The sequence below is a fragment of the Adiantum capillus-veneris genome, chromosome 17 (assembly GCF_014529385.1).
Source record: "Adiantum capillus-veneris isolate H3 chromosome 17, ASM1452938v2, whole genome shotgun sequence".
In the NCBI taxonomy this organism is placed as follows: Eukaryota; Viridiplantae; Streptophyta; class Polypodiopsida; order Polypodiales; family Pteridaceae; genus Adiantum; species Adiantum capillus-veneris.
Window position 1 is genome coordinate 29,775,450 of NC_140947.1, and position 25,187 is coordinate 29,800,636.

The following is a 25,187-nucleotide window of genomic DNA, read 5'->3' on the forward strand; positions in this document are numbered from 1 at the left end:
TAACATAGCAGTTTACACCTAGCTAATTTGGCATTGACAATACTTGAAAAGAGAGAGAAATAGAACAATTGACAATAGTTGAGGTCTGGATTTCCATGGAGCCGGTCCCCCCTCCATAAAGGCTTTGTATTATAGCTTCTCCCATCAAAAGAGACTTTTGTACAATACAATTCTTGTGTTCCTTGAGAAAACTCATCAGTGCAATGAAGATGGAAGCTTCATGCATCAAATTATGTTTAAAAATCACACCTAGTGTCCCTAGCCTCAATCCCAAGACCTCACACACCTTCAAAAATGGTGAGAGCTAGCAGGGAACGAGGATAGGTTGAGAGGAAGAAGAGATATCTTACGAGAAAGAAGTATTATCCTCACAAAATCACTCTAATAGAATAGCTTAGCTTAGTAATTAGCATAGTAGAGGAGATGAACATGCCATTGAAGCTTGGCTCTTGGTTGGATTTGCATTCCATAGCCAAGAGTTGTTGGTGTAGGTCTCTTCTTCTCAATGCTTGGAGAAGGAGATGGGGTTCTTCTTACACACATGAGTTGTGTGTGTGTGTGTGTGTGTGTGTGTGTGTGTGTGTGTGTGTGTGTGTGTCCCCCTTCTCTCATCTGGGTTGACCCCTCTTGCTAAATGCTCATGGTGGTCTCCAATTGGCTCCTGTAAAGTTTAGCCAATCATAAATTAGAAGCATAGTGGATAGCCTTTTGACAAGTGTCCCCCTTTTCCCTTTTGTGAAAGCTTTAGGTATTAAAATAATTCATATAAACTCTCATTGGACCTTTTTGTCTTCTAGCCAATAGCAATCAGGCAAGCCATTGGGCTGCTAGATGCTCATTGGACCCCTTGGTAGACTGTCCATTAATCTTCTAGGGAGCTTAATTTCTATTGGTTCTTTTATCAAGCATTTTTAAATTAATTAGACTAAATTTACTCTAGCCTTGTACTCATTGGTCCACCTCTATGGCCATCCAATAGGATTTGAGGGGAGGTTGGGGGCAACTAGCCTAGGAGCTTGACATGTGTCTAGTATTCCCTTTGTGTAAAGGGGGATCCTTGGAGTGTGTGTGTGTGTGTGTGTGTGTGTGTGTGTGTGTGTGTGTGTGTGTGTGTGTTTTCTCTCTCATCCGCTACAATATGGGCTCTCGTCCTCCTTCCTAGGGGTGTAGAAAGACTTTTTAGTCTTCCCATGACCATCCAATTTCTCCTTGCTTTGGCCATAATTTTTGGAACCTTAGCCTATGGAAGTCTTCATGGAGTTGATCCTTAGGTCTTTTTAAGCCACATTGAAGCACATTGCTCTTTTGCAGGCTGTCCCCCTTTGGATCCCTATTTTCCCTCCTTTGGATTCCTGACAGAGACTAGTCTGCCAGCCTTACCAATATTCTAGCTTTTACTCCCCTGGTACTTCCCCATATTAAATGATCAATTTAACATGAGAAAATCATTTGGGACTATTAGATATTAGTTTTTATGACACAGAATATAGGTTGAAGCTTGTTGACACTATGTATGATGCAGGACATGATGTAGTAGCCATGTAGTAAGCGTTGTATAAAGTCTGACCCCATTCCAATGTCATTTGGATGACTGCTCATTTTGAATTCTTTGCACGCTCTCTTTGCCTTCACACACAATCTCACAACGCTCTCTCTATCTCCCTCTATCTTGAGCTTGTGCTATCTTCTCTCTCTCTCTCTCCCCTTCTGAGCTTCAAATGCTCGGTGAAGCTCACATTTTTCAAAACTTTCGCTTGGTAACGTTATTTCTTCAAAACTACTGACTTTCCAGGGTGGCCTTCTTCGTAGCATAGAAAATTAATGCTACTTGCTTCTCCACTGGAATTAACTAGATGTGCTACTTGCAGGTTATAAGATCCAACAATGCAATTTTTTGTTTCCTAGTTGCTTTAATTCATCGGTTTGCGATGCTAAGGTTCTTTCCACTTCCCTCATACCTACAGATCTCTATAAACTTTGATTTCCCAAATCTACAAACCTCAGTTTGGTCCAAAACTTGTACATGTGCGTTGGGAGGGGGTCGAAACTCTCATACCATTTGTGAGGCAGCATGCGTAGTGCTAGTACACATGCGGGGAAGCAAGAGAGCATAGCTTTGGGTGGAGCACAATGAGTATAATACACTATCTCCCTATTATATTAACCAAAAAAGTATAAGGTTAGGGTGAGTGATGGGTTAGTAGTAGGCGTCTGGCTAGTTGAGTTGTACCACCACACACGTGGTAGATCTCCATATGATATATATTGACTCAAGTAAAGTAATCAAAGGGAACTTTCCACGGTATAATGTCTTGAAAAGAGGAAACCACAAAGTATGTGCAATCCACATATCAAAATATCTACAAAATTGGAAGAGATCTTTGTTAGCGGGCCTAGGCTAACAAAGACAAGAAGAGCACAACAATAGTGAGAAGCAATCACCTTTTACCCTGTTCAAAGGAAAAAACCTCAATCAAGTATTGCTAACAAAGACAAAAGAGCACAATAATAATCAAAAGAAACCACTTTTTACTATGTTCAAAGAACAAAACGTCAATCAAATATTTCTTTAAATGATGCACTAAATAGCTATCAAAAAGAAAACATCAAGTATCAAATATCATATACTAACATTCAAAGGGCAAACCTCACTATCAAATTACCACTAAATTAATTGTCAAAGGGAAATCTCAAGTATAGAATATGACATTCATCAGCCAGAGGACAAATCCAAAGTAAAGAATAAAACCTTTCAACTTTTAGAAGTTTGATATGCTTTAAAGATACTAGAATAAGAGCAAAAAATGTCTCTAACATCCACTTAGTACTTTCAAGGCCATGATTCTTAAACAAATATCTACGATGCAACATACCATTACATACCAAAGTGTCTTGATGGTCTATGATTGTCTCAAGTACAAGGATTACAAAATCTTCAGCTAAAAATGATGGATCATCAATAATAGGGTGATGGTAGAGAATCTTTGAAAGGGCGAAGAAGACTTATGTAAAATATGTGATGAATTTTTCAATAATCAAGGAGAGATAATAAAAAATAATTAGTATTACTACAACTAGTCCCTCTTTGAATTACGTGGGTTGACTCTTTTTATTTGTTTGTTTCATGTATGAATGTTGTGCATTTTGAATTTCTTGTTTTGCTTCCTCCAAGATTTGGACGTCGAGTAATTTCATCAATATGTGGTACTTCATAAGAAATGTGAGACAGAAGAGGAGGCATTGAGTACCCACATATAAATTTAAAAGGTGTTTTTTTGGAGGATGAATGAGAATTGTTGTTGTATGTAAATTGAAGCAAGTGAATGTATGTGTTCCAAGTTCTTGGCCTCTCGCGATTGCATGCTCTTAAAAGATCTAGAATGGTGATATTGGTTGCTTCTGTTTGTCCATTGGATTCTAGATAAAATGCAAAAGTGAAGTCTATTTGAATGCCCAAATTTATGAAAGTGTCACCAAAAAATCATTGCAAATTATCTATCTTGATTAGATATGATAGATTGACGCATTCCATGTTGCACAACCAAAATACGTTTAAGAAACAATAGAGCCGCTTGCTTAGATCAGAGGGTCTTCTTACAAGGTAGAAAGTAATCCTATTTCGTAAATCTATATGCGATGGTCCAAATCATATCACTATGTGCACATAGTGAATGTCAATCGAATGATAAAATCCATAGAATTGTGTTGCCAAAAGAGAGTCAAGAATAGGTTAAGGCATCAACAAACCATACCATGATGACGTCGGATTCGTTGACAAACAAAACATTATGCAACATATGTAACAATACTCTTTTAAAGGTAAGACCAATAAAATTAAGATTTTACTATGTGAATAGTTGTGACAACATAGCACTTTTCAAGAAAAAGTTGACAAAATACAATGATTATGCATAATCGATTTTCAAATAACAAAAGTATGGTTATAAAAGTAAGCATAAATATGAGCAAAGTCAGAGTGGTTAGCATAAGTATGAACCATTTTTGAAAAGGTTTCAACAAACACAATAGAAATGTTATTAATTGATAGCAGGTGACTTAGTGCATTTACAACCTTATTTTCATGCCCTGGTTGATATTAAATGAGTGGATGAAAACTTTGAATAAATGATACCTACTGTAAACGACAACCAGAGATAGTTGATTGTGATTAGCTTAATCAAAAATTCAAATCCCACCAAGTAATGGTTCCACAATTTCAAAGCATTAATAATAACTAGCAATTCCTTGTCATAAAATCTATAACTGATTTCATTGGGTTTCAACTTTCTACTTTCAATGATTATCTTGCATTAATACAACATCAACACCACACACATTAGCATCAATCATAACCAAAAAGAAGAGTCTTTTGATCATCTTTGTTGATCAGCTTAATCAAAAATTCAAATCCCATCAACTAATGGTTCCACAATTTCAAAGCATTAATAATAACTAGCAATTCCTTGTCATAAAATCTATAACTGATTTCATTGGGTTTCAGCTTTCTACTTTCAATGATTATCTTGCATTAATACAACATCAACACCACACACGTTAGCATCAATCATAACCAAAAAGAAGAGTCTTTTGATATTAAGAATTTGTAAGATAGAGGCATATGTGCGTGCATATGAGATTTCAAAAGATTTTTCATGTTCATCATTTCAAGAGAAAGATGTTACCATATATGTGGTAGTGATGTGTGTGAACACACTTGGGATCAACGGGGTATCTTTCTCCTCACTAAGAGATTTTTTTCTTCATTGTATATATACCCGTCATTCTAGGGCTAACTTATCTTTCTATTGTGCACTCAGCAATACACTCTCTATTTTGTGCCATGAGCTTCTTCATCTTCTCTAAGATGTGTGTGTTTCTCTGCAACATTTGGTATCAAAGCAGATTGCCTCTTGCAAGGCATAGTCGCCACCATTTCCAGCACCCGCCTGCTCACCTTCTCCGATTTGGTGAGCTTTGGTGAGCGTCAATAGATTGATAAATACTTTTGGCAAGCTCAAAGAGCTTAATTTTCTCGAAATCTTGATTCGGGCTCACTTTCGCCTCCATTTCCACTACAAGCAGTACTAGGTAGGCAATTTTGTCAGTGCTATTTTTTGCAAAACAAAACTCTTACAATCGTCTTTGGGTTGTGCTATATAGCACATGTTGGTCCTACTTAGGTTTTCCTCTTTTCGAACTGTTTTCACATAAAGTACAGTCATCCCCATGGCTGACAACCAACACACATGTTTTCAAGATGTTTACTCCTGAGGATAAATTGGATGGGGACAACTACCCAATGTGGGCTTATATGATAACACATGTTATTGTGTCAAAGGGCATTTGAAATGTTGTGCAGGGCATTGATGTGTGTCTGCCTTCTATGGATACAGGCTCTAGCAAGGATGTTGCAGCTTCTGGTGGCAAGTCTCTTGCTGCTAAAGTTGTTTTTCCTACGGTTGAGCGATCTCGTTGGGATGTTAAAGATGCGAAGCTCATGCATTGATTGCATTTTCTGTGAAGCGCACTATTACTCCTCACATTTGCTCAACTAAATCAACAAAATAGACTTGGGAATTATGGCTGGTCTTTATGCAAGTCGCAATGAGGCTAAAATTGCATTACTGCGTAAACAGTTGAAGTCAAAGATTATGCATCCAGAAGATGACATGGACACTTTCCTTATCGATATCAAGGATATCAATCAGAAACTCGTTTCTGTAGGCAAAGTCATTTTTGATAGTAGTTCACTTGTGCAAACTGTCCTTCAGGCATTATCAGATTCTTGCCAGACTTTTGCTAATACTTGGAGACTTATGACCCAAGGAAACCCTCAAGCTATCAAGTTTGATGCATTATGCACATTGTCGTTGCAAGAGTCATTTTGAAGAAAGAACGAGGCTAAATAGCATGCAGTTGAACAGGCTTTTGTTGCTGCTCAAAGAAAAGGTGGTAACAATAATGTAGCCACTTCTCATGGTTCTGCGGTGAGTAGAAAATCACATGTTCTTAAAGCTGTTTCTGGGAGCACCTTGTTTGGAAATCTGGTGAAAAAGGAAAAAAGAAGATATATTGCCATTATGATCACTTGACAAAGCAATGTCCTAAATTGAAGTCAAAGGAGGCCAAGAAGAAAGAGGATGGTTCCACTACAAGTGTAGCTATTGTAGAATCTTCTATGAAAATGTGATATTGATGTAGATACAGAGTGTGGATTCCCACCCCCCAACTACTTTCATGATCTTTGTCCAAAGAGATGAAGATGCCATACCTCAAACTCCTAGAAATAGTATAGAAGCCCCTATTCTTTCATCTCAAACTCAGAGCTTGACTTGTGGTGAGTTTAATCAATGCATTCTTTCGTACTTCCTATGAGGATTATGCCATCTACATGTGACAGACATATCAATTTCATTTTTATTCACCACATTAAAATCTGCATCATAAGCACTCTCTTTGACAACACATCTTCTCGTTCATCTGCTATTGTGCTCAAGTTTGATTAAAGATATTTCAAGCAAAGTTCAGAATCGTTTCAAAATTCTTTTAAAAGATGGTTTGAATTTCAAAGCAACCAAGAAAATGAATGAAGTCTATTATAAGCTTGAACTTCCTAGCCTAGATAATTTCACATGTAAGCTTATCAAAGGCTTACATGGGATCGGTACTTGGTTGTTGCGTAGCCTATTCAGAAGAACCTCCAAAAGTAAAAACAAAAAGCTAACCGTTGAGCAAGAATATATTTTGTGTTATAAGGTCCATGCTACAAGAATTGGCTGTGACACAAATTTACTCTTGAATTTCAAACACTTACCCCATTCCCAATGCAAAAAAGTTTTAAGTAATGTAAAATCTTTAACAAATGAATAAATTTTTCTTTGTAACCGTCCGGTGAGGACCAAAGTCAAAAAGATACTTAACAATATGATCTTCAATAAGGTCTAAGGTCTCACCCATAATGGTACTCAACCTTAGTGTGCTTCTTGCATGCATGAAAGACAAGGTTTTTTACTACACCCATTCGACTTTGGTTGTTACAAGTGCCATCAAATTCTCTTGAGTTAAAGGACGTCACAAGCTACCAGACAAGCAGCTTTATACATCGTCTTTCTTCAAGAAAGAACCACAAAACTAAGCAAGAGACATAGCCAAACTTTACAAGTTTGAATTACCATTGCAGACCCAAGTTGAGTCATGATACCAACACAAAGTAATAATCCTTTGCCATAGCAAATGCCTTAGTCTAAATCAACTTTGATTAGCTTTAGCTAGAGAGCCTATTGAGTTTTCTGTAGAACTTTCTCAATGAACCGATTGCAAAAGAAATATCACGTCTAATATTTCTTGAACATTCAACAGCTTCTACACTTCTTCATGTTGACTATGGATAAAGAATTTTTAAAAGAACTTCAACAATCATCTCTCTAGGAATGCTATTAGGTTTACAATCCATTATCCCAAATGCATTCGCAATCTTTTGTTTGGTCCCTTAAAAGCAGACAGTTGGCATTTGTGTGTTAACGATGCTTGCCTTACTTGCAGACTAGCATGCTTGAGCATGCTTCTTGTCTGTCCCGCGGGGTACATGAAAGAGGAGGCTCGCAGGTTGGGTGAGTTTGATCAACGGAGTGTGTGCACGCAGGTGGAGTGCAGAGAGGCAAAAAGAGGTAGCGCTAGTTGCAGAGAAGAGGCTACGTAAGTCTTGGAAGTCCAACAACTCAAGTGATGAGGTTTTCAGGACTCTTCTATTAAAATGTGCCATTTGGCCACTTGGACAATGTGAAACCTTTAAAAATAGTTCGAGTGACCCAGAGGCCGATAGATAAAGTATAATGCTTATACATGCCTAAAATGGTGGGCTAAAAAAATACAAAAAATATATATGTGAAGCTCTTGAGCAAAGCTACGCACTAAAAACGGCCTGGAGGAGATTAAGAGTGACCTCTGGGCATTTATCCCCAACAACCTGCGACTTAAAGGCCCAGAGAGTCGCCTTTAAGCTATGTAACTCCCACCATCTATAGACAATGCTCATGTTGTGCCTTGACAATTTTTTGGTAAGAGCATTTGCAGGGTTTTCATGCGTGCTGATTTTGATCAATGAGACCAAACCATCATCAAGAATGATAAAATGGTACCGCACATCAATGTGTTTGGTACGCGCATACAACATGGCATTTTTAGCCAAACAGACTGCACTCTGGCTATCACATCCAAAGACATGTGTGTCATCATGCAATCCAAGCTCACTAACCAGGCAAGCTAACCATATGGCTTCCTTGGAAGCCTCAGTGATTGACTAAAAAATATTCAGCCTCAATAATAGACAGTGCAACTATCCTCTTGAGTCTAAAGCACCATGAAATAGCACCACATGCCAACGTATAAATGTAAAACTAATTCACTTGCGGGTATCAACATCACCTGCCATGCCAGAATCACAATATCCCTATAGTTTTCATGGACTCTTTTCATAACACAAGCACTTGCTTTTGGTCCCTTTCAAGTACCTCATTATTGACATAACAACATCCCAATGTGCTCCGTCAGGATTAGACATAAACATGCTCACTACTCCCAACTAAATACGCAATGCCAAGTCTAGTGGCAACCAAGCGTACATGAGAGAGACGCAAGCTAAAGTATAAGGTACTCCCCTCATAGCATTGGTTGCAGTAGTTTAAAAAGATTTTAATTTAAAAGCAATAAACCCAAAAGCACTGCTAAAAATCAGCCAGTGAATTCAGCCAGTGCACAAAGCAATCTCCGTAATTTACGGAGATCCGTACGCTGCCATGTCAGCGTGTTTTGCATCGCTTTTTTGGGATTTCCATACCAAACTGTCACGTGTCACTGTCCGGGCAGTGTGTGTCCCGAGGTCTGCTGCCATGTCACCCATTTGTGACATAGCCCCCTCTTGAAAGCATTGTAATCGCCCTCGATTACGCATGCAAAACACACAGAGGCCATAAATTGTCTTAGCAAACACCGATTGTTAGTACTGACGCACTAGGCACAACACATCTAGCACATGTACCAATCGACAGTCACATCACAGGACATTACAAGACATCACTTGACATCACAGAACATCACATGACAAATCACATTCAAAATCATTCCAAATCTCAGATCATGATTAATCAACAACGTACATAGCAATCGCATTTAGATCCAGTCGGGACTCACAAATGCCCGATTAACTAACCCATATTGCAATCATGTCTATAGAGATTCATAAGACCGAAATGTTGCATTCATTTCTTCTATCAATTCCTGCACTCAAACAAGTCAAGTACAAATCAATCAGTATCATATTCATTTTTGGGAATTCCAGTTCATAAAGTCATACAGCAGAATATTGTCAGCTCAACAGAACCCCTGAAACTCAAAGGGACATCAGTGACTCTATATCAAATCAAAAATTCGGGGCAATCTGTCGGCAAAGGAGCGGAGTGACTCCCCTCTTGTGCAAACCCGCTGCACTAGCTTCGCACATGCTGAAATCGAGGTTCTATCGGAGTAGACTATGCTAAACCAAGTGCTTCAAGGTAAAGTTTCACAAATCTGAGGAGTATGTGCTAGGTCCTCCTCATCCATCCACTTCGCATCCAATGTAGAATAGTTTTTTGAATTTAACCAAGAACCCCTAATCACTTTACCTTTAATCTTTCTATCTTTATCTCTTCTGGAATGAGTATCTCCTCGCTTTCCTCCCCTTCGGGTTGCTCATCTGGCTCCCCATCATCCACCACATCGCCTTTAAAAGGCTTCAAGAGACTCACATGAAAAGCATTGTGAATTCTCCAAGTATCAAGCAGCTTCAGTCTAAAGGAGACATCATTTATCTTTTCTTTTATCTAGAAAGGTCCATAGTATCTCATGCTAAGCTTTGGAAAGAGCCGCTCCTTTCCCTTTTTCTTTCTCACACGTGTCTTCTCAAATCCTAAGAGCACCCAATCATCTTCCATTAATTTCAAATCGTGACGGTGTCGATTTGTTGCCTTCTTGTGTCTCTCGGACCTTGGCAAAAGCAATGTCAAAGTCCCTCGTGTACTGGTCGGCTTCAAAAATCTTATCTTTCGTGCTTAGGAAGGGTGGAACCTTCCTAGCACCTTCAATAATCTCAAATGGCGCCTTCCCCCTCGAAGAGTGGATCGTGTTATAGTAGGCGAATTCCACCAAGGGCAAAAACTTTTCCCATTGAGTCTTCCGATCAGAAATGTAAGACTTCAATAAATCCAATACAACGGAATTTGCAATCTCAAATTGCCCATCTGTTTGCGGGTGGAGAGATGACGAGAACTGCAACCGAGTGCCAATGTTCTCCCAAATAGCCTTCCAAAACAAACTCGTGAATGGGGAATCTCTGTCAGAGACTATTGTCTTAGGCATGCCATGTAATCTGAATACCTGGGCAATGAACAGTCTCGCTAAATGATCCGACTTGATTGTTTTCTTCACTGGAATGAAATGAGCTTGCTTGCTAAATCTATCAATAACAGTTAAGATACCATCGCGTCCACTCTGTGTCTTCGGGAGATCAAAAATGAAATCCATAGCAATATTTTCCCAAGGGCGGGTGGGAATGGGTAAATGCTATAACAATCCCTATGCTTTATGCCTGTCAAACTTGACCTTCTGGCATACCAAGCAACTGCGTACCAAAATTGTCCACATCCTTCTTGAGTCTCGTCCAAAAGAAGTATCGCTGCACACCTTTCAAGGTGGTGTCAATGCCGCGGTGACCCATAAACGATGGACAGTGAAATTCGGTTAGAACCTTTTTCCACGACGAATGTGTAACGCACAACATCGTTTTCTTCATTAAGTAGCCATCGCGTATAGAATATCCCGCTACTCCCTCCCCATTGTCTATTCGACTAAATACATCTGAGAAAAATCTGGATATGTGGCGTACTGATCGACCATGTCCTCAAAGCTTCTATGATGAATCGCGAAAATCGCCAAGACTAACGGCTTCCGGGACAAAGCACCTGCCATCAAGTTCTTTCGTCCCTGCACATGGACAATCTGGAAGTGAAACTGTGACAAAATGTTAGCCCATCGCATCTGCTTTTCCGATAGCTACTTATGTGACGAGAAGTAGCGTAAACTCTGATGATCAGTGAAGACCGTAAAATCAGCTCCAAGTAGGTAATGTCACCACTGAATAAGAGCATGGATAACCGCCAAAAGCTCTTTCTCATAAATCTGTGTTGTCAATAACGGCCTTGAAAACAATCCGCTCTCATAGGCAATGGCATGGCCTTCTTGCATTAAGAGTGCACCCAGACTACAATCACAATCATCACAATATACTTTGAATGACTTTTGCAAATCCGGCAAAGTCAAAACTGGTCCTATAGTCAATTTCTCTTTCAAAGTCTGAAAGGCAGTCACCTCTGTGGGTCCCCACGAGAAAGGGACTCCTTTCTGTGTCAAGATATGCAAAGGGGAAGCAACCTATGCAAACTTTCTGATGAACCTCTAGTAGTAAGAACATAAGCCCGAGAAGTTTCTAACTTCATGGACATTCTTCAAATCGGGCCAATCACATATAGTCTCAATCTTGGCCGGGTCCATCTGTACTCCTGCTGTTGAGACGATGTGTCCCAACATTAGGAAGAGGATGGGGTGTAGGAGAGTCTCTTTATTTGCCATGAGCTTATGGAGGTGATTAACATTTTGACAAATAGGTGTACACCATGTGTTCAAGAATGGTGGGTGTGTAAGAGATATGTAAGAGTGGTCAAAGGATGCACTTCCCCCCCCCCCCCCAAAAAGGAGGTGGATAATTTTATGATTTTCGGTCTTCCATAACTCACACATATGATCTCCAATTTGAGTGGAGATCATAGATTTGCAATCTATGCGTCAAGCTCTTTCCACAGATATGCTACATGATATGGTTTTACTCGCTAGATTTAAAATTCTTTTAGGGGGGGAAACTTTGAATTCAAATAAACTAGCCGTTTTGCATGTTTGAATTCAAAAGTTGTCCTTTGATTACTTTCTTAACACTAAAGGTTTGACTTCCTTAAATTGCCAAATAAAGAGGCCCTCCTAAACCCATTCTCTTCCTAATGAAAAGTGTATCTCCGGTAAGAAAAATTCACTCTTCTTGGCATTGATCACCAACTTGTGATCTCGCAATGCCTGAAAGACATGTAGCAAATGTCGTCTATGTTCTGCCTCATCCTCGGAGAAGACTATAATGTCATCAAAGAAAGTCCCAACAAAAGCTCTGTACTCTCTAAAAATCATGTCCATCATTCGGTTAAAAGCCACTGGAGCATTGGTAAGGCCAAAAGGCATCACCAAAAATTTATATAAACGAAGCTCGTCCGAAAAGCTATCTACAGACATCTCCAAGCGTAATTCGGATCTGATGATATCCGCTCTTCAAATCGATCCTGTTGAAACAAGAGGATCCCTGCAGTTGGTCAAGAATATCACCGATTCTCAAAATCAAAACTCTGTTCTGGATGGTGATTTTATTGAGAGCTCTATAATATTCTCCAAGATCCATCTTTCTTCAAAATCAACAACACCGGAGAGCAGTAAGGTGAAGTACTCGGCTCGATAAGACCCTTTTCCAAGAGGTATTTCATTATTCATAATCTCTTCATTCTAAGCTCGGCTCACATTGTAACAAACTTGGACACTCCAAGTCAAAATTCTACTGCGACACGGCATACATTCACTTCAAATAATTCACAATTCACACTTGATTCAACACGGCCCCAAAGACTGGCGCCCCTTTCGATATTTCTTTTTGTATTAATCTGTGTTCAAAGAACAAGAGAGTGGGTAGGTGTTCACTCTTAGACTCTGCATCCAAATGCTCTGAGAAGTGAGGCCTAGCCCACTTATTTATTGGTACAAGGGATGCTCAAAAGCAGAGCCCCAAAAGCAGTAGTTTAAAAAGATTTTAATTTAAAAGCAATAAACCCAAAAGCACTGCTAAAAAACAGCCAACGAATTCAACCAGCACAAAAAGCAGCCTTCGTAATTTGCAAAGATCCGCACGCTGCCATGTCAGCCTGTCAGCTCGTTTTGCGCCGCTTTTTCCAAGATTTTCGTACCAGCCTGCCAGGTGTCACTAACCAGGCAGTGTGTCTCGGGGTCTGCTGCCACATCACCCATTTGTGACATCAAATCTTTGGATCAGTCTCCTCACCCTGCTAGATCTCCACACCCAATTATCTAACATAGGTTCTAGATCAAGAGGGACGACAACATCATCATTTATGGGCTATTATACATCAATTTTAGCTCTATTTCCAACATGTCCTCTTGGCTACAAATCGCCCTCAAGTGCATGCAATGGCTATCCAACATCTTCTCGCTCAATAACCACTGGCTAATTGAGAGTTTCAGACCTTTGTGGTTCATCATGAGGCTCAATTTCAAAACTAACATGTGGTTGTACATGTTGAAATTTTACCTTTTTAGAGCCCACATCAAACACAACATTGTTTTGAGCAACTTTAACATCTCAGTTGCGTATAACCCTTTGAAGTTGAGGTAGCCATACTCTGTAGCCCATTTCTCCTTCATCTCCATACCCCATAAAGATTCATTTCATGAACTTAACATCAAGCTTAGTCCTCAACTCAAGCCTTACATGCACAAATGTCTTGTAACCGAAACTGTGCAAGTGGTCATATGAAGCGGGTTTGTCAAACCAAACCTCTTTAGGATGTCAGCTTTCACCGTAGTATTAGGTGAACGATTGCAAATATGAACTGCAATTTTAAGTGCCTCTCCCCAAAACCTTGAGGGAGATTAACGGTGGACAATATGTATCGAGCCCTCTCACACATCCTGTCATATCTCTTAGCCACGCCATTAGATGAGGGACTATAAGAGGTTGTTAGCTCCCTCTTGATACTAATCTCTTGGCAAAATTTCACAAATTTAGCAGATGTGAACTCACCCCATTCTCTGTACTCAAGCATTTCAACTTCCTACCTATTTGGATAGTCAAAGATGTATCTAAATCTTTCAAAGAAGTAAACGTATCATTTTTATTCTTGAGCAAATAAAGCCAAATTTTCCTAGAGAAATCATCAACAAAGGAAAGAAAATACACAACATCACCCATACTCTTTACATGCATGCTACACACATCAAAATGTACAAGATCAAGATGATCAAACTTGCGAGAGACACCAAACTTAATAAGAATTTCTCACTTGCTTTCCATATTGCCATTCATTACCAAAATCAAGCTTTAAGCCCTTAGTATCAACACAAGAGGAAGAATATTAAATCCTTTCTGGCCCATATGGCCTAATCTTTTGTGCCAAAGCTCCAGTGACACTCAATCTCTGTTATAGCAACAAACTTGCATGGCAGGCTTTGCAATGCAAGAAGTGAAGTATCCCCTTCTTTGTGCCCTTAACAATTTGCATAGCACCTTTTGTGAGCTTCCATGTGCCACCACTGAAAATGATGCTATAATCGTGCATATCAAGCTGTCTAACAGAGCGCAGGATCCAAGTGCAAATGGTTCACCGCCATCTTGTTTTCATAAGTGGCCTTGAGCTTTTCCCACACACCATAGGCAATGTCAATACCCTTAAGGTCTACCAAAATTTCATCCGCAATAGTCATTTTTACATACGTCATATCCTTTTTGTTAAATTAAGCCACGTCTCATCTATCATAGCTGCAGACTTTACATCTTTCAGTGCACCATCGAAATCTTTTAAGAAGAGAATGTTATACATTCTCCCTTTCCACAAATCGAATACAGTGCCTTAGAATCTCTTGATTTCGAAGAGATTCTTCATGTCCAAAGTGGAGGATACAAAAAAATCAAAAAACTGAATTTCTATGAAAAAATTCAAAAATTAGTAATTTGCTGAAATTTCACTGATTATTGCAAAATTTCTACAAAACAAGTGCCACAAAGATAATACAACACTTCTAGAAGCTCCCCTTTGAATTTCTTAATATTCTCAAAAATATTCAAGAATTTATTAGTTTCTGAAATTTCTTGCAAAAAGTTAAAGCACGCTAAATTTTCAATTTTCTCACCCAAAAATTTGAGGATTTTCACAATTTCAAGGCACAAACCACAAATTGATACATAGAGGAACGATGTGCATCTAAACGCCAAGTTTTCACTCTTGAAATTGGTCTGTAAATGTCAAAATTTGTCCAAAATGGACAAAAAGCACCCACTATTCACAAATTTCCTTGCCGAAGAGACTTCCCGTGATGAAAAGTTCCTAAAAAGAGAAAGCTTCTCAAGATTGTAGGGCTGAAATACTTAGTTGTTCATAACAAACTCCTCGCAACGACTTTGCACGAGGCTCTAATACAAGTTGAAAGAGGAAGTTCACGAACCCAGATTGTGTGAGTTTAAGTAGCATAGTGTGCGGGCAGGTGGAGTGCAGAGGCAAAAAGAGATAGCGCTAGTTGCAGAGAGAGAAGAGGTTATGTAAGTTTTAGAAGTTCAAAAACTCAAGTGATGAGGTTTTTGAGACTCTTTCATTAAAATGTGTCATTTGACCACTTGGACAATATAAAATCTTCAAAATAGTTAAGTGGCCCAAAGGCCAATAAATAAAATATAATACCTGTACGTGCCAAAAATGGTGGGCTAAAAATATACAAAAAATATATATGTGAAGCTCTCGAGCAGAACTATGCACTGAAACGGTCCAAAGGAGATCGAGAGTGACCTCTTACCCCCAAGAGTACACACACAAACACTGCAAAGAATATTACAACTTGAAAAAAGGTTGATTGCCATTGAGAAAGCTAGTAGCAACACTCGTGTGTTGCTACACACTGGTGTGTGGAGCACAAATAGAAGAGGGGAAGCAAGCGACATCGAGAACACAGTGAGAAGAGAAGTGCAAGTTCTACAACAAAGAGGGGCAATCCCCTGCAGGTAGCAAAGTCGAGAGGCAGCCTATATAATTTGTGCGCATCCATGTCGAAGAAGAAAGTCCAATTGGCCAACAACTTGCCACAATGCACGTAATCAATGTAGACGAGGAGCTCGCTGTATTAGTAGGTAATGAACTCCACTTGCACACTCTTCTCAATAGTACTGGAAGCGTAACTAGGAGGCCTCTTTCCTTTCAAACACAAGCCATGAAACATGGTAAAACGAAGGCCATAAGTCGACGATGCAAAAGCGTAGAGCAATCAAGACAATACGAGAGAGAGAGAGAGAGAGAGAGAGAGAGAGAGAGTTGAACCGACCAACAAGGCAATGAATTGCTGATTATACAATGGGGACAATGTGGTGCTTATATACTAGCCTAGGGACACTTAAGTACCCCCCTTAATAAATTGCCTTACCTAAGACTCTGAAAAATAAGAAAGATAAATGCCTAATGCCAAAATAAATATTGGGATCACATTGGGCTATTCACTTGAGATGCTATAATAAAATTAACACCCTCTCTGCAACTCATGGTCCGACATATGTAGGAAAACCAAGTCAATGAAGAAGCTACCCTGTAGTTATCACAAAGTGATGATGTGGCATACCCAACTAGAAAGAACTAGGCCAAGGGAACAAGAGGAACTGAAACCAAAAGAAGTGGCCGAGAGGCCTAAGGGGTAAGGCTTTTAAAAAGCTAACCCTCTGACAACTTAAAGAACTAACATAGCACTAACCGAGAGGCTTGAACCCTAAAATACAAAAGCTTGACGTTTGGATGCAGATTGCGTTAACATACTAACATGGTAGGCTATACGAATTTCCATGATTTGCATTGGCTGTTTTTGGCAGCTTTTGGTGTCAGATTGTGGGTGTAGATGCTTTTGGATTTAAGTGCTTTTAGAATTGAAGCTTTTGGGGCTTTGCTTTTGCACATCCCTTGTTTTTCCTGTCTTCAAAGAGTCCCGTCAGTTTGTCATCCTTTAGTTCCAAAGAGGATGAGAAAAAGCAAAAGAAGTGGAGAAAAAGCAAGAAAAGAAGATTTATAAAAAAGTTTAGAAGGCAAAGGGAGCCATCTAGCAGTTCAGAGGAGGAGACTCCGCCCTTTGTTGTCAGTTTACACATTAAACAAACGAACAAGAAGACCAAGGAGTTCAAGAATGGAGGTAAAGGGATCAAGTTTGACACGTTTTTAGGCTATCAGGACACCCATCGAGACCTTGAATTCATACAACAGTTTGAATCGCCTTCTCGAGATGTTGTATCTCGAAACGCTCCAAGATCTTAAGGGCAGCATCTTACTTGAAAGGAAATGCACAGACATGGTGGTATACGTTGTTGTTACGCATAGAAGCACCTAAGAAGTGGGTAGAACTTTCACTTCTGCATAAATAACGAAAGAATATGAAGAAGATGTCATCACCCCTCCTTTTGAAAGTACGCGTGCATCTGTAAGACCGAGCGTTCCATACCACCCAGCCCCACCTCCTCGAGGTGACCTCGGGCACTCCTAGCCTCACGGGCTAGCCATTGGCACTCTGCCAGTGGAGGTTGATAACTACAAATGAGGCCTTGGCCTCCCTTTTATAAAAGTGGCCGGCCACACTGGTCGGGTTCATACTACATCCGCCCGGACACCGGACGCCCATCCCAACGGTGTCTTAGACCGAATCCCCTCTCCTGTAAAGTGGGACATAACAGATTACAATACTTTCAAGAGAGGATATGTCACAATGTGATGACATGGCATACCCAACTGGAAAGAACAAGGCAAAGAGGACAAGAGGAACTTAACCCAGAAAAAGTGACCGAAAGGACTAAGGTGTTAGGATTTAAAAGCCTAACCCCCTGACAACTTGAAGAACTTACAAAGCAATAGCCGAGGGGCCTAAACCCTAAAATACAAACGCTTTACGTCTGAGCTGGTTTTTCGTAAATTGCGTTGACATGCTGATGTGGCAGGCTGAACGGATTTTTGCTTTTTACGCTGGCTGTTTTCGGCAGTTTTTGGGGGCAGATGCTTTTGGATTTAAATGCTTTTAGAACTGGACCTTTCGGGGCTCTGCTTTTGGGCATCCCTTGAAAGCTTATAAGTGCCGAGAGGGCCACTCCTCCGGAGAGTATCTAGACACGGTCTCAAAGAAAGTTGGAACCTCGAATGTTATACCTTTGCAAAGTGATAATAAAGAAATATAGAAAGAGGCGCCAATCTTTGGGGCCAGTGCATCTTGCCTCAGACTTCACCGTCCCGTGTCGACTCTCCTCTCTCTCTCTTCAAGTTCAGTTCACTTATTTGCAGTTTCTATTCATGTGTTGCTATTGATTTCTAGCTTGGAGTGTCCAAACCTATAATAGTAATAGGTCTAGTACCGGATACACCTCAGTAATACAATTTCCAACTTTTTACCTTAGAAGAATGCCATCTTGAGCACTGTTTGCCTCAGTGAAAATTGAGTTGTAAACCATACTACGTCCAAGAATCCACGTTTGTGGATTGTGAACACAGCATGTTCAAACATTCCTAGACAATGAACTTTGAAACACATCCTCTTCATAATCCGGCCAACAACGATGGATTGCCTGCAGCACATCCATATAGTGGTGTTGGTTCCTTGCCGGATGCATGTGCCTTGAACTCCGATCCACAGGTTCAAACACCAATAACTTGATTTCCCAACGCATGGATCTAACTCATTTATAGGGAGCTTTCTCTACCCCCCTCTGGCGCTCACAAGCCTCCCCCTGGCTGAAGCTAGTTGTGGCAACCGCCACCTGACTAGAAATCTTGCATCGTGGCCACTGTGGTCGCGACCACGTGTGCCATGCCGATCGCCTTTGTCAAATCTTTATCACATTTATCTGTATCAGGCTTCCCTTTGCCTTTGTCCTCTTGTGAGTTCCTACTTCTGCCTATGGCTTCGTATTCTCGAGCCAAACAAAGCTCTTCTCGCATTTATAACAACGGCTCTTGGGCCTCGTGGCTACGGGGGCAGTTAACTGAGCACTAGTCTTATTATCCTCATCAAGCGTGCCCCCTTGGACTTTGTTCTTTTGCGAGATTGGAACCTTGCCTTGAGCGTTACAATTCCGAGGCAAATGGGTTGCCAAATCGCTTGAGAACTTAGTAAGTGTCGAGGCTGCAACCGTGTACTAGCCTTGCCGCCCTTGTCAAGCTTGCCTTTGCTTCTGTCCTCATGTGAGCTCTTGCATTTGCCTTTGGCTTCAGACTCCCGAGCCAAACAAAGCATCTTTATCTCCCTTGAGGACTTCAATCGTGCATAGACTCCCGACTGAGTGCTGGTCATCTTTGCCGATGGGTCCAGGTATGTACCTCCTAAGTACTTGGGGTTTCCCTCAAGAGTTCGAATTTCTCAACTGACGACCACCGTTGCCTAGCTGCACCTCCCCCCTTGGTTAGCATTTCAAAATGCTGCCCTAGAGGGTAGCACAAAGAGGCCACAATTTAAAACTTATCGAAATGCAACTCCACGGTATGAAACGATCCCACAGGGGAGCTATTTGCACACTGCGTTTCAGAACGTTGTCAGGCCAATGCCCCCCAAAAATTCCTCCTCTACCTGCGACGTCTCAAAACGCTGTCGAACCACCTGACGCCGTCGGGGAGAGCTATGGATTGTGTATCAAAACGCAATGGCAATGAAGAAAAAACTGACAACAAGAACCTCCACCTCCTAGGGCTTCAAACGCCATAGAAAACGCAGATCTGCCCAACTACTTCAGGAGCTTTTGCCTTTTTGGAACGCCACTGCCCAGAGCCCTCAATGCTTCCTTTGCCTGCGTTTTGGAAAGCCGTTGCCCACAGCTGCTTCTTCGTCATGTGCTAGTTCTCCCCGTTAAGGCTCAAATATCATGTCAAAGTCGACGATGCGCAATCATAGAGCAATGGGGAGAATATAAGAGAGAGAGAGAGAGAGAGAGAGAGAGAGAGAGAGAGAGAGAGAGAGACTGTTGAACCAACCAACTACCCACCTTGGGCAATAAATTTGAGATTATACAATGGGGGCAAGATGGTGCATATATACTAGCCTGGGGGGCCTTAAGTACCCCCCTTAGTAAATTGCCCTACCCAAGACTTGACAAATAAGTAAAATAAATACCTAAAGCCAAAATAAATATTGGGATCACATTGAGCTATTCACTTGAGATGCTACAACTTTAACACATATATCATCAAGTAAGAGCCACCTATAGGTAGCTCCCATGGACATAACTGATGGCCCCTGCAATTAGGATGGCCAGGAGATGACTTACCTAAGAAGAGGAAAGCTTTACTTAAGATCCTGCTGTGACATCACAAGCACAACATATGAGCACTGGTGTCACTACTTGATCTATTCAAGGAGTTGAATCGTCTACAAAGTAACTAGCCTGATTAACTAAGTCTCCTCCTCTAAGCCTGTGATCCCTCATGTCTATTTTGATCAAGCACCTTCTACTGTCGCAAGGGGACGCAAGATGATTTGCCTTGCTGATGGCCGTTCTTTTTACAGTTACTGGCCAGAGCCGGTAACCAACCAAGAGATCAACGATAAAGATTTGATCTTTTTCTACAATCGTCTGCGAAAAGACCCACTCTATTCCTTGATAGATAATATAGTTGTTTCACAGCATATCAAATCAAAATAAGTTCATCGTTTGGAATTCACTCATGCAACTGAGGCCATGTAATGAACTCAATTCAGGAGCTTTTGCAAATTCACTGGAGCGACGTAACTTCAAACTCTTTTCCAATGTATAAGCTGCAAAATGACCAAGGAACACATCTATTATACATGAAAACTCTTTAGATAAACACCCTGATGATATTAGAAATGTCTGAACGTAGAAACTAATAGGAGGCACTGGCACTAACGATAAAATCCAGAGAGAGGAAAAGAGGGACATTGAATTGAGTAAACCACTGATGTGAATTTTACTTAATACATATATATATATATATATATATATATAGATGTTCTATGTACATAACAAACGAAAACTCAGCCCAACAATAAAAGACATTAGGACTTGCTCTGATGAAAATTCACGTAAGCCTTCTGCAAAGTCTCCCAGGATAGTGTTGATTGCTGTGTCTATTACTTTCTTTTACGATTTTGGCTTCAGAATAAGTGAGGCACTGCATCATCAACAAAAAAATACAGGATTGAGTCAATATTTTAATACCAGTTATGAAGCAAAAGTCACAATTTTGTTTGTGTGTCAATGTGTGCATGCATCTGTCAACATTGTAGAAAAGTGTGTGCGCCTCTTTATAGCGTGGGTAGGAGGAGAAACCCCCACGCACGGGCGGGGAAGGAAGGGGGGGGGGGGGGGGATGAAATGATATATACTCGCACCTTTGAAATGCCTAATCACCTATAAGACCAAAAAATTACATCATAAGTTGGTAGCCCATCTCCCAAAGCCTCATCTCCTAAGTATCACCACAAAATCTCGTAGGGACCGCTTATCATGGCATCAATCTCCTCCTATGTGATGAACCTCGCAGCAGCTGCTTCATGTAAGAGGGGTGAAACGAACGCTCGGAGAGGATCTCCCGGCTACAGAGACCGCCTACAAACACACGTCAGACAAACCACCCAACCATAGCCACCATTCGGCAACACCCCCGTGTTGGGGCTAGTGTCCGAGGACGTAGGCGTGCACCTATAAGACCGAGCATCCCATACCATCCAGCCTCACCTCCTCGAGGTGACCTCGCGCAGTCCTAGCTTCACGGGCTAGGAGTGCATCCCATACCACCCGACCTCACCTCCTCGAGGTGACCTCACGCACTCCTAGCCTCACGGGTGAGGCTAACCATTGGCACTATGCCAATGGGGGTCGATAACTACAAATGAGTCCTTGTCCTCCCTTTTATAAAAGTGGCCGGCCACACTGGCCCGGTTCACACTACGTTTGCTCGGACACTGAACGCCCATGTCGACAATGTCTTAGACTAGATCCCCTCTCTTGTAAGCAGGAAAAAACATACTTCCCCCTTAAGAACCATTGATGTCCTCATCAATGAAGGGGGATATTGAGCTTTCAAAGCTCCAACTGACTCCCAAGTAGCAAATCTTTCAGATTTGGTTCTTCAGAAATATACTTAGTTTGCATATCTTGCCATACATTTTCCTCGATAGGCACAACAATGTCAGATTTGCCTAATTTTTCTTCAAGGCGACATACATGAAACACTGGATGTATGCTAACATCCGAAGGAAGAGCCATTTTATAGACAACTTGGCCAATTTTCTTTGTGATCAAGAATGGACGACAATATCTAGTTGAAAGCTTATAATGTTTTCCACTTCGCATGGTCCTGGAATCCTTGGGTATCTTCAGATAGACCCATTGTCCCACCTCCACAGTCCTTGGAGATCTCTTTTGATTAGCATAAGTAGTAACTCGATCACGAGCTGTCCTTATACTATCCTCAGCCAATTCGAGCATTTCTTGCATATCATACAAGAAATTACGAGCTTGACTTTCTCTAAGTCAATATCAATAGGGGATTTAAGCTCAAATCCATACATCAGCATGAAAGGACTGAATTCAATAGCAGAATGCTCGCCACTATTGTAGGCGAACTCCAAAAGGTGCTGCAATTTTCAGCAGGAGAGACCTTAAGAGTGGGTACAATCAGATTCGTATAAGGCCAAAGGATATGCACAAGACTGCGTTTAGAACGACATTTGGCCTTTGAGTTTCTAGTGATGCCGTTTGGGCTAACAAATGCTCCTGCCACGTTCAACAAAATGATGGACCGGATTTTCCGCTCGCATCAACAATTTGTTGGGACATTCTTCAATGACATGATAGTCTATTCGAAGAATGAAGAGGAGCATAGGCGTCACTTGACCATTGTGTTCGAAAGTTGCGCAGTCACAAGCTACTTGTCAATCCTACGAAAAATGAATTCTTCCTGGAAGAGATCCACTTTCATAGTCTCAAAGGATGATGTCAATTGGATCCCGCAAAGGTCAAAGCTATTAAGACATGGCCACGCTTGAAGACTGTGCACGATGTCAGAAGCTTCTTGGGATTGTGTTCCTACCATAGAAGGTTTATCAAGAATTTTGCAGAGATAGCATCACCTCTTCACGCTTTGCAAAAGAAAGTGGTCACTTTCAGATGGACCCAAAAAGAGATTTCAGCTTTTAGTCTCTTAAAGAAAAAGTTGACTTCAGATCCAGTAATTGTTTTACCAGATTTCAGGAAGTCAACTGTGGTCCACTGTGACGTGTGTGGCAATAGCATCGGAGCAGTGCTAATGCAAGACGCACGGGTAGTAGCTTATGAAAGCCGAATTTTGCAAGGGCCAAAGAAGACTATGCAAGTCTATGAGAAAGAGCTCTTGGCCGTGATTCATGCGCTTTCTAGTTAGAAGCACTACCTCTTAGGCGCTGATTTTGTTGTCCAAACAGACCATTAAACCTTGCGATACTTCTTGACACAATCAAAGTTATCCGAAAAGCATATGGGATGGGCAAACATTCTTTCTATGTTCCACTTCCAGATTATGCATGTCGAAGGCAAGAAGAATGTTGTGGCTGATGCGTTATTAAGGAAGCCACAAATTTCAACTGTGTCAATTCCTTATCATCATGAGCTGGATGACATGAAGGAACAGTATGCTACTGATGAAGATTTTTCAAGGATCTTTGAACAGTTGCAAGAGGGGCAACATCATGAGCACTACCTCCTCAGAGATGATTTTATGATGATGCATGGCAGACTTCGTGTCACTAGGCCATTGCGACATAAGGTCATGGAAGAGAGTCATGTCCCACCGTATGCAGGGCATCATGGTATTCATGCGACAGTTAAAGCGGTAGAGACATTCTTCTATTGGCCTACCTTGAGGAGAGATGTGGATGCCTCTGCGCAAGCATATGCATGATTTGCCAAAAGGTCAATTTTGACAGGTAAAAGGCACCAGGGTTGTTACAACCACTACCAATTCCATGGATAAGCCATGGAAAAGCATTGTTATGGATTTTATCTTTGATCTTCCAAGAACCCCAACAAGGAATGATGGTATATGGATCATTATCTGCATGTTCAGCAAGCAGGCCCGTTTTATCCCTGTTAGAAAGAAGATAAAATCTGATCAGATAGCACGTTTATTCATGTATAGTGTGTTCAAGTACCATGGTATGCCAGAATCAATTGTCAGTGATCGTGATCCTCGCATGACAAGTTTGTTTTTTTTTCCCCAAGAAAAAGATCCTTCTATTAGTTACTGAAACTGTCCATAGGGCTGCAACCACCTCTTCAAGAGAGGGCTACAACAACCATGGTGGGAGACTCTCCCAATGAAAAATCCAGCATATGTACAATGGGGCTAAATCAAGAAATGGGGGGAGGGAAAAGCCACACAGGTGGTCGGTAGTGCCATCGAAGAACACCCTTGACCATGGTGTAGAAAGGCCCAAGACACCAGAGTCGAAGGAAAGCCTCTCTACGCTCCCGCATGCGGTCGAAGCTGCCCTGTAGTCCCTCGAGCTGTCCTCTGAGAGTGTGGATCAGCTCTAGCCAAAAATCGCGAACAGTCTCTGCTGGTGGCACAAGGCGAGCCTCAAAGATGCGGAAGCAACGGGCCCGCCAGATGAACTAGAGTGTCAGGCCACTGATGAGCTCCCAACACTCCTCTCTCACTGCACCACTCCTGTGGAGTAAGCTCTGCAACAGGCGGGAGTGTAGGTCGCCCCTCCTGCATCACTATCATCCTGCTGGTGGAAGATAGCCCAAACTGAAGTGTCGGGCCCGTGAGGGTGGACCAAGCCGCTACTCCCCAAGTGTACTGTCGAGCCGTGGAGAGAGTAGGCATCAGCCGAAGAACTCGAAGCCACACCTGCCGGGCCGAAGGACAGTCCCAAAGACAGTGACGCTGACTCTCCACAAGATGGTCACAAGCTACACATGCGGCCGAGAGACCACTATGCACTAGCCAGCTCCCAACTGCTGTAGCTCTGTGTGCGACCAGCCACTAAAACAAGGTGACTCGCCTCAGCTATTTGGAGTCCCACAACCTCTCCCAGAAGGCTGCCAAGAACTCAGCTGTGAGACCCTCCTCCTGCCAATGAGGTGCTGCAGTGGGGCGGGCCTCTCTCTGTGCTGCTAGTATATGACATCCCAATCGAACAGTGTACTGAAAGAACGGGACACCTGGGTGGTCTACAAAAGAGAAAGGATCCCTCCAGAGCCACTCACCAGGATCCCACTGGACTCGTGCCAGTGGACAGCACTCCCAAGCCCACAGCCTCCAGTG

General features: G+C 41.5%; 1 protein-coding gene across 3 annotated transcripts in view; it reads right to left on the reverse strand.

Moving 5' to 3' along the window:
• Positions 1-20,489: 20,489 nt before the first annotated feature.
• LOC147437000 (uncharacterized) overlaps positions 20,490-25,187 on the reverse strand; it is an 80,087-nt gene continuing 75,389 nt past the window's right edge. For 2 of the 3 annotated variants that reach the window (XM_086486412.1, XM_086486409.1), the window contains exon 5: positions 20,490-20,670. In XM_086486412.1, the coding sequence (XP_086342538.1) occupies positions 20,628-20,670 (43 nt within the window). In that variant the 3' untranslated portion in view covers positions 20,490-20,627. Of the gene's footprint in view, positions 20,671-20,798; positions 21,048-25,187 lie in introns of those variants that run through there. The other variant, XM_086486410.1, reaches the window with a different exon arrangement.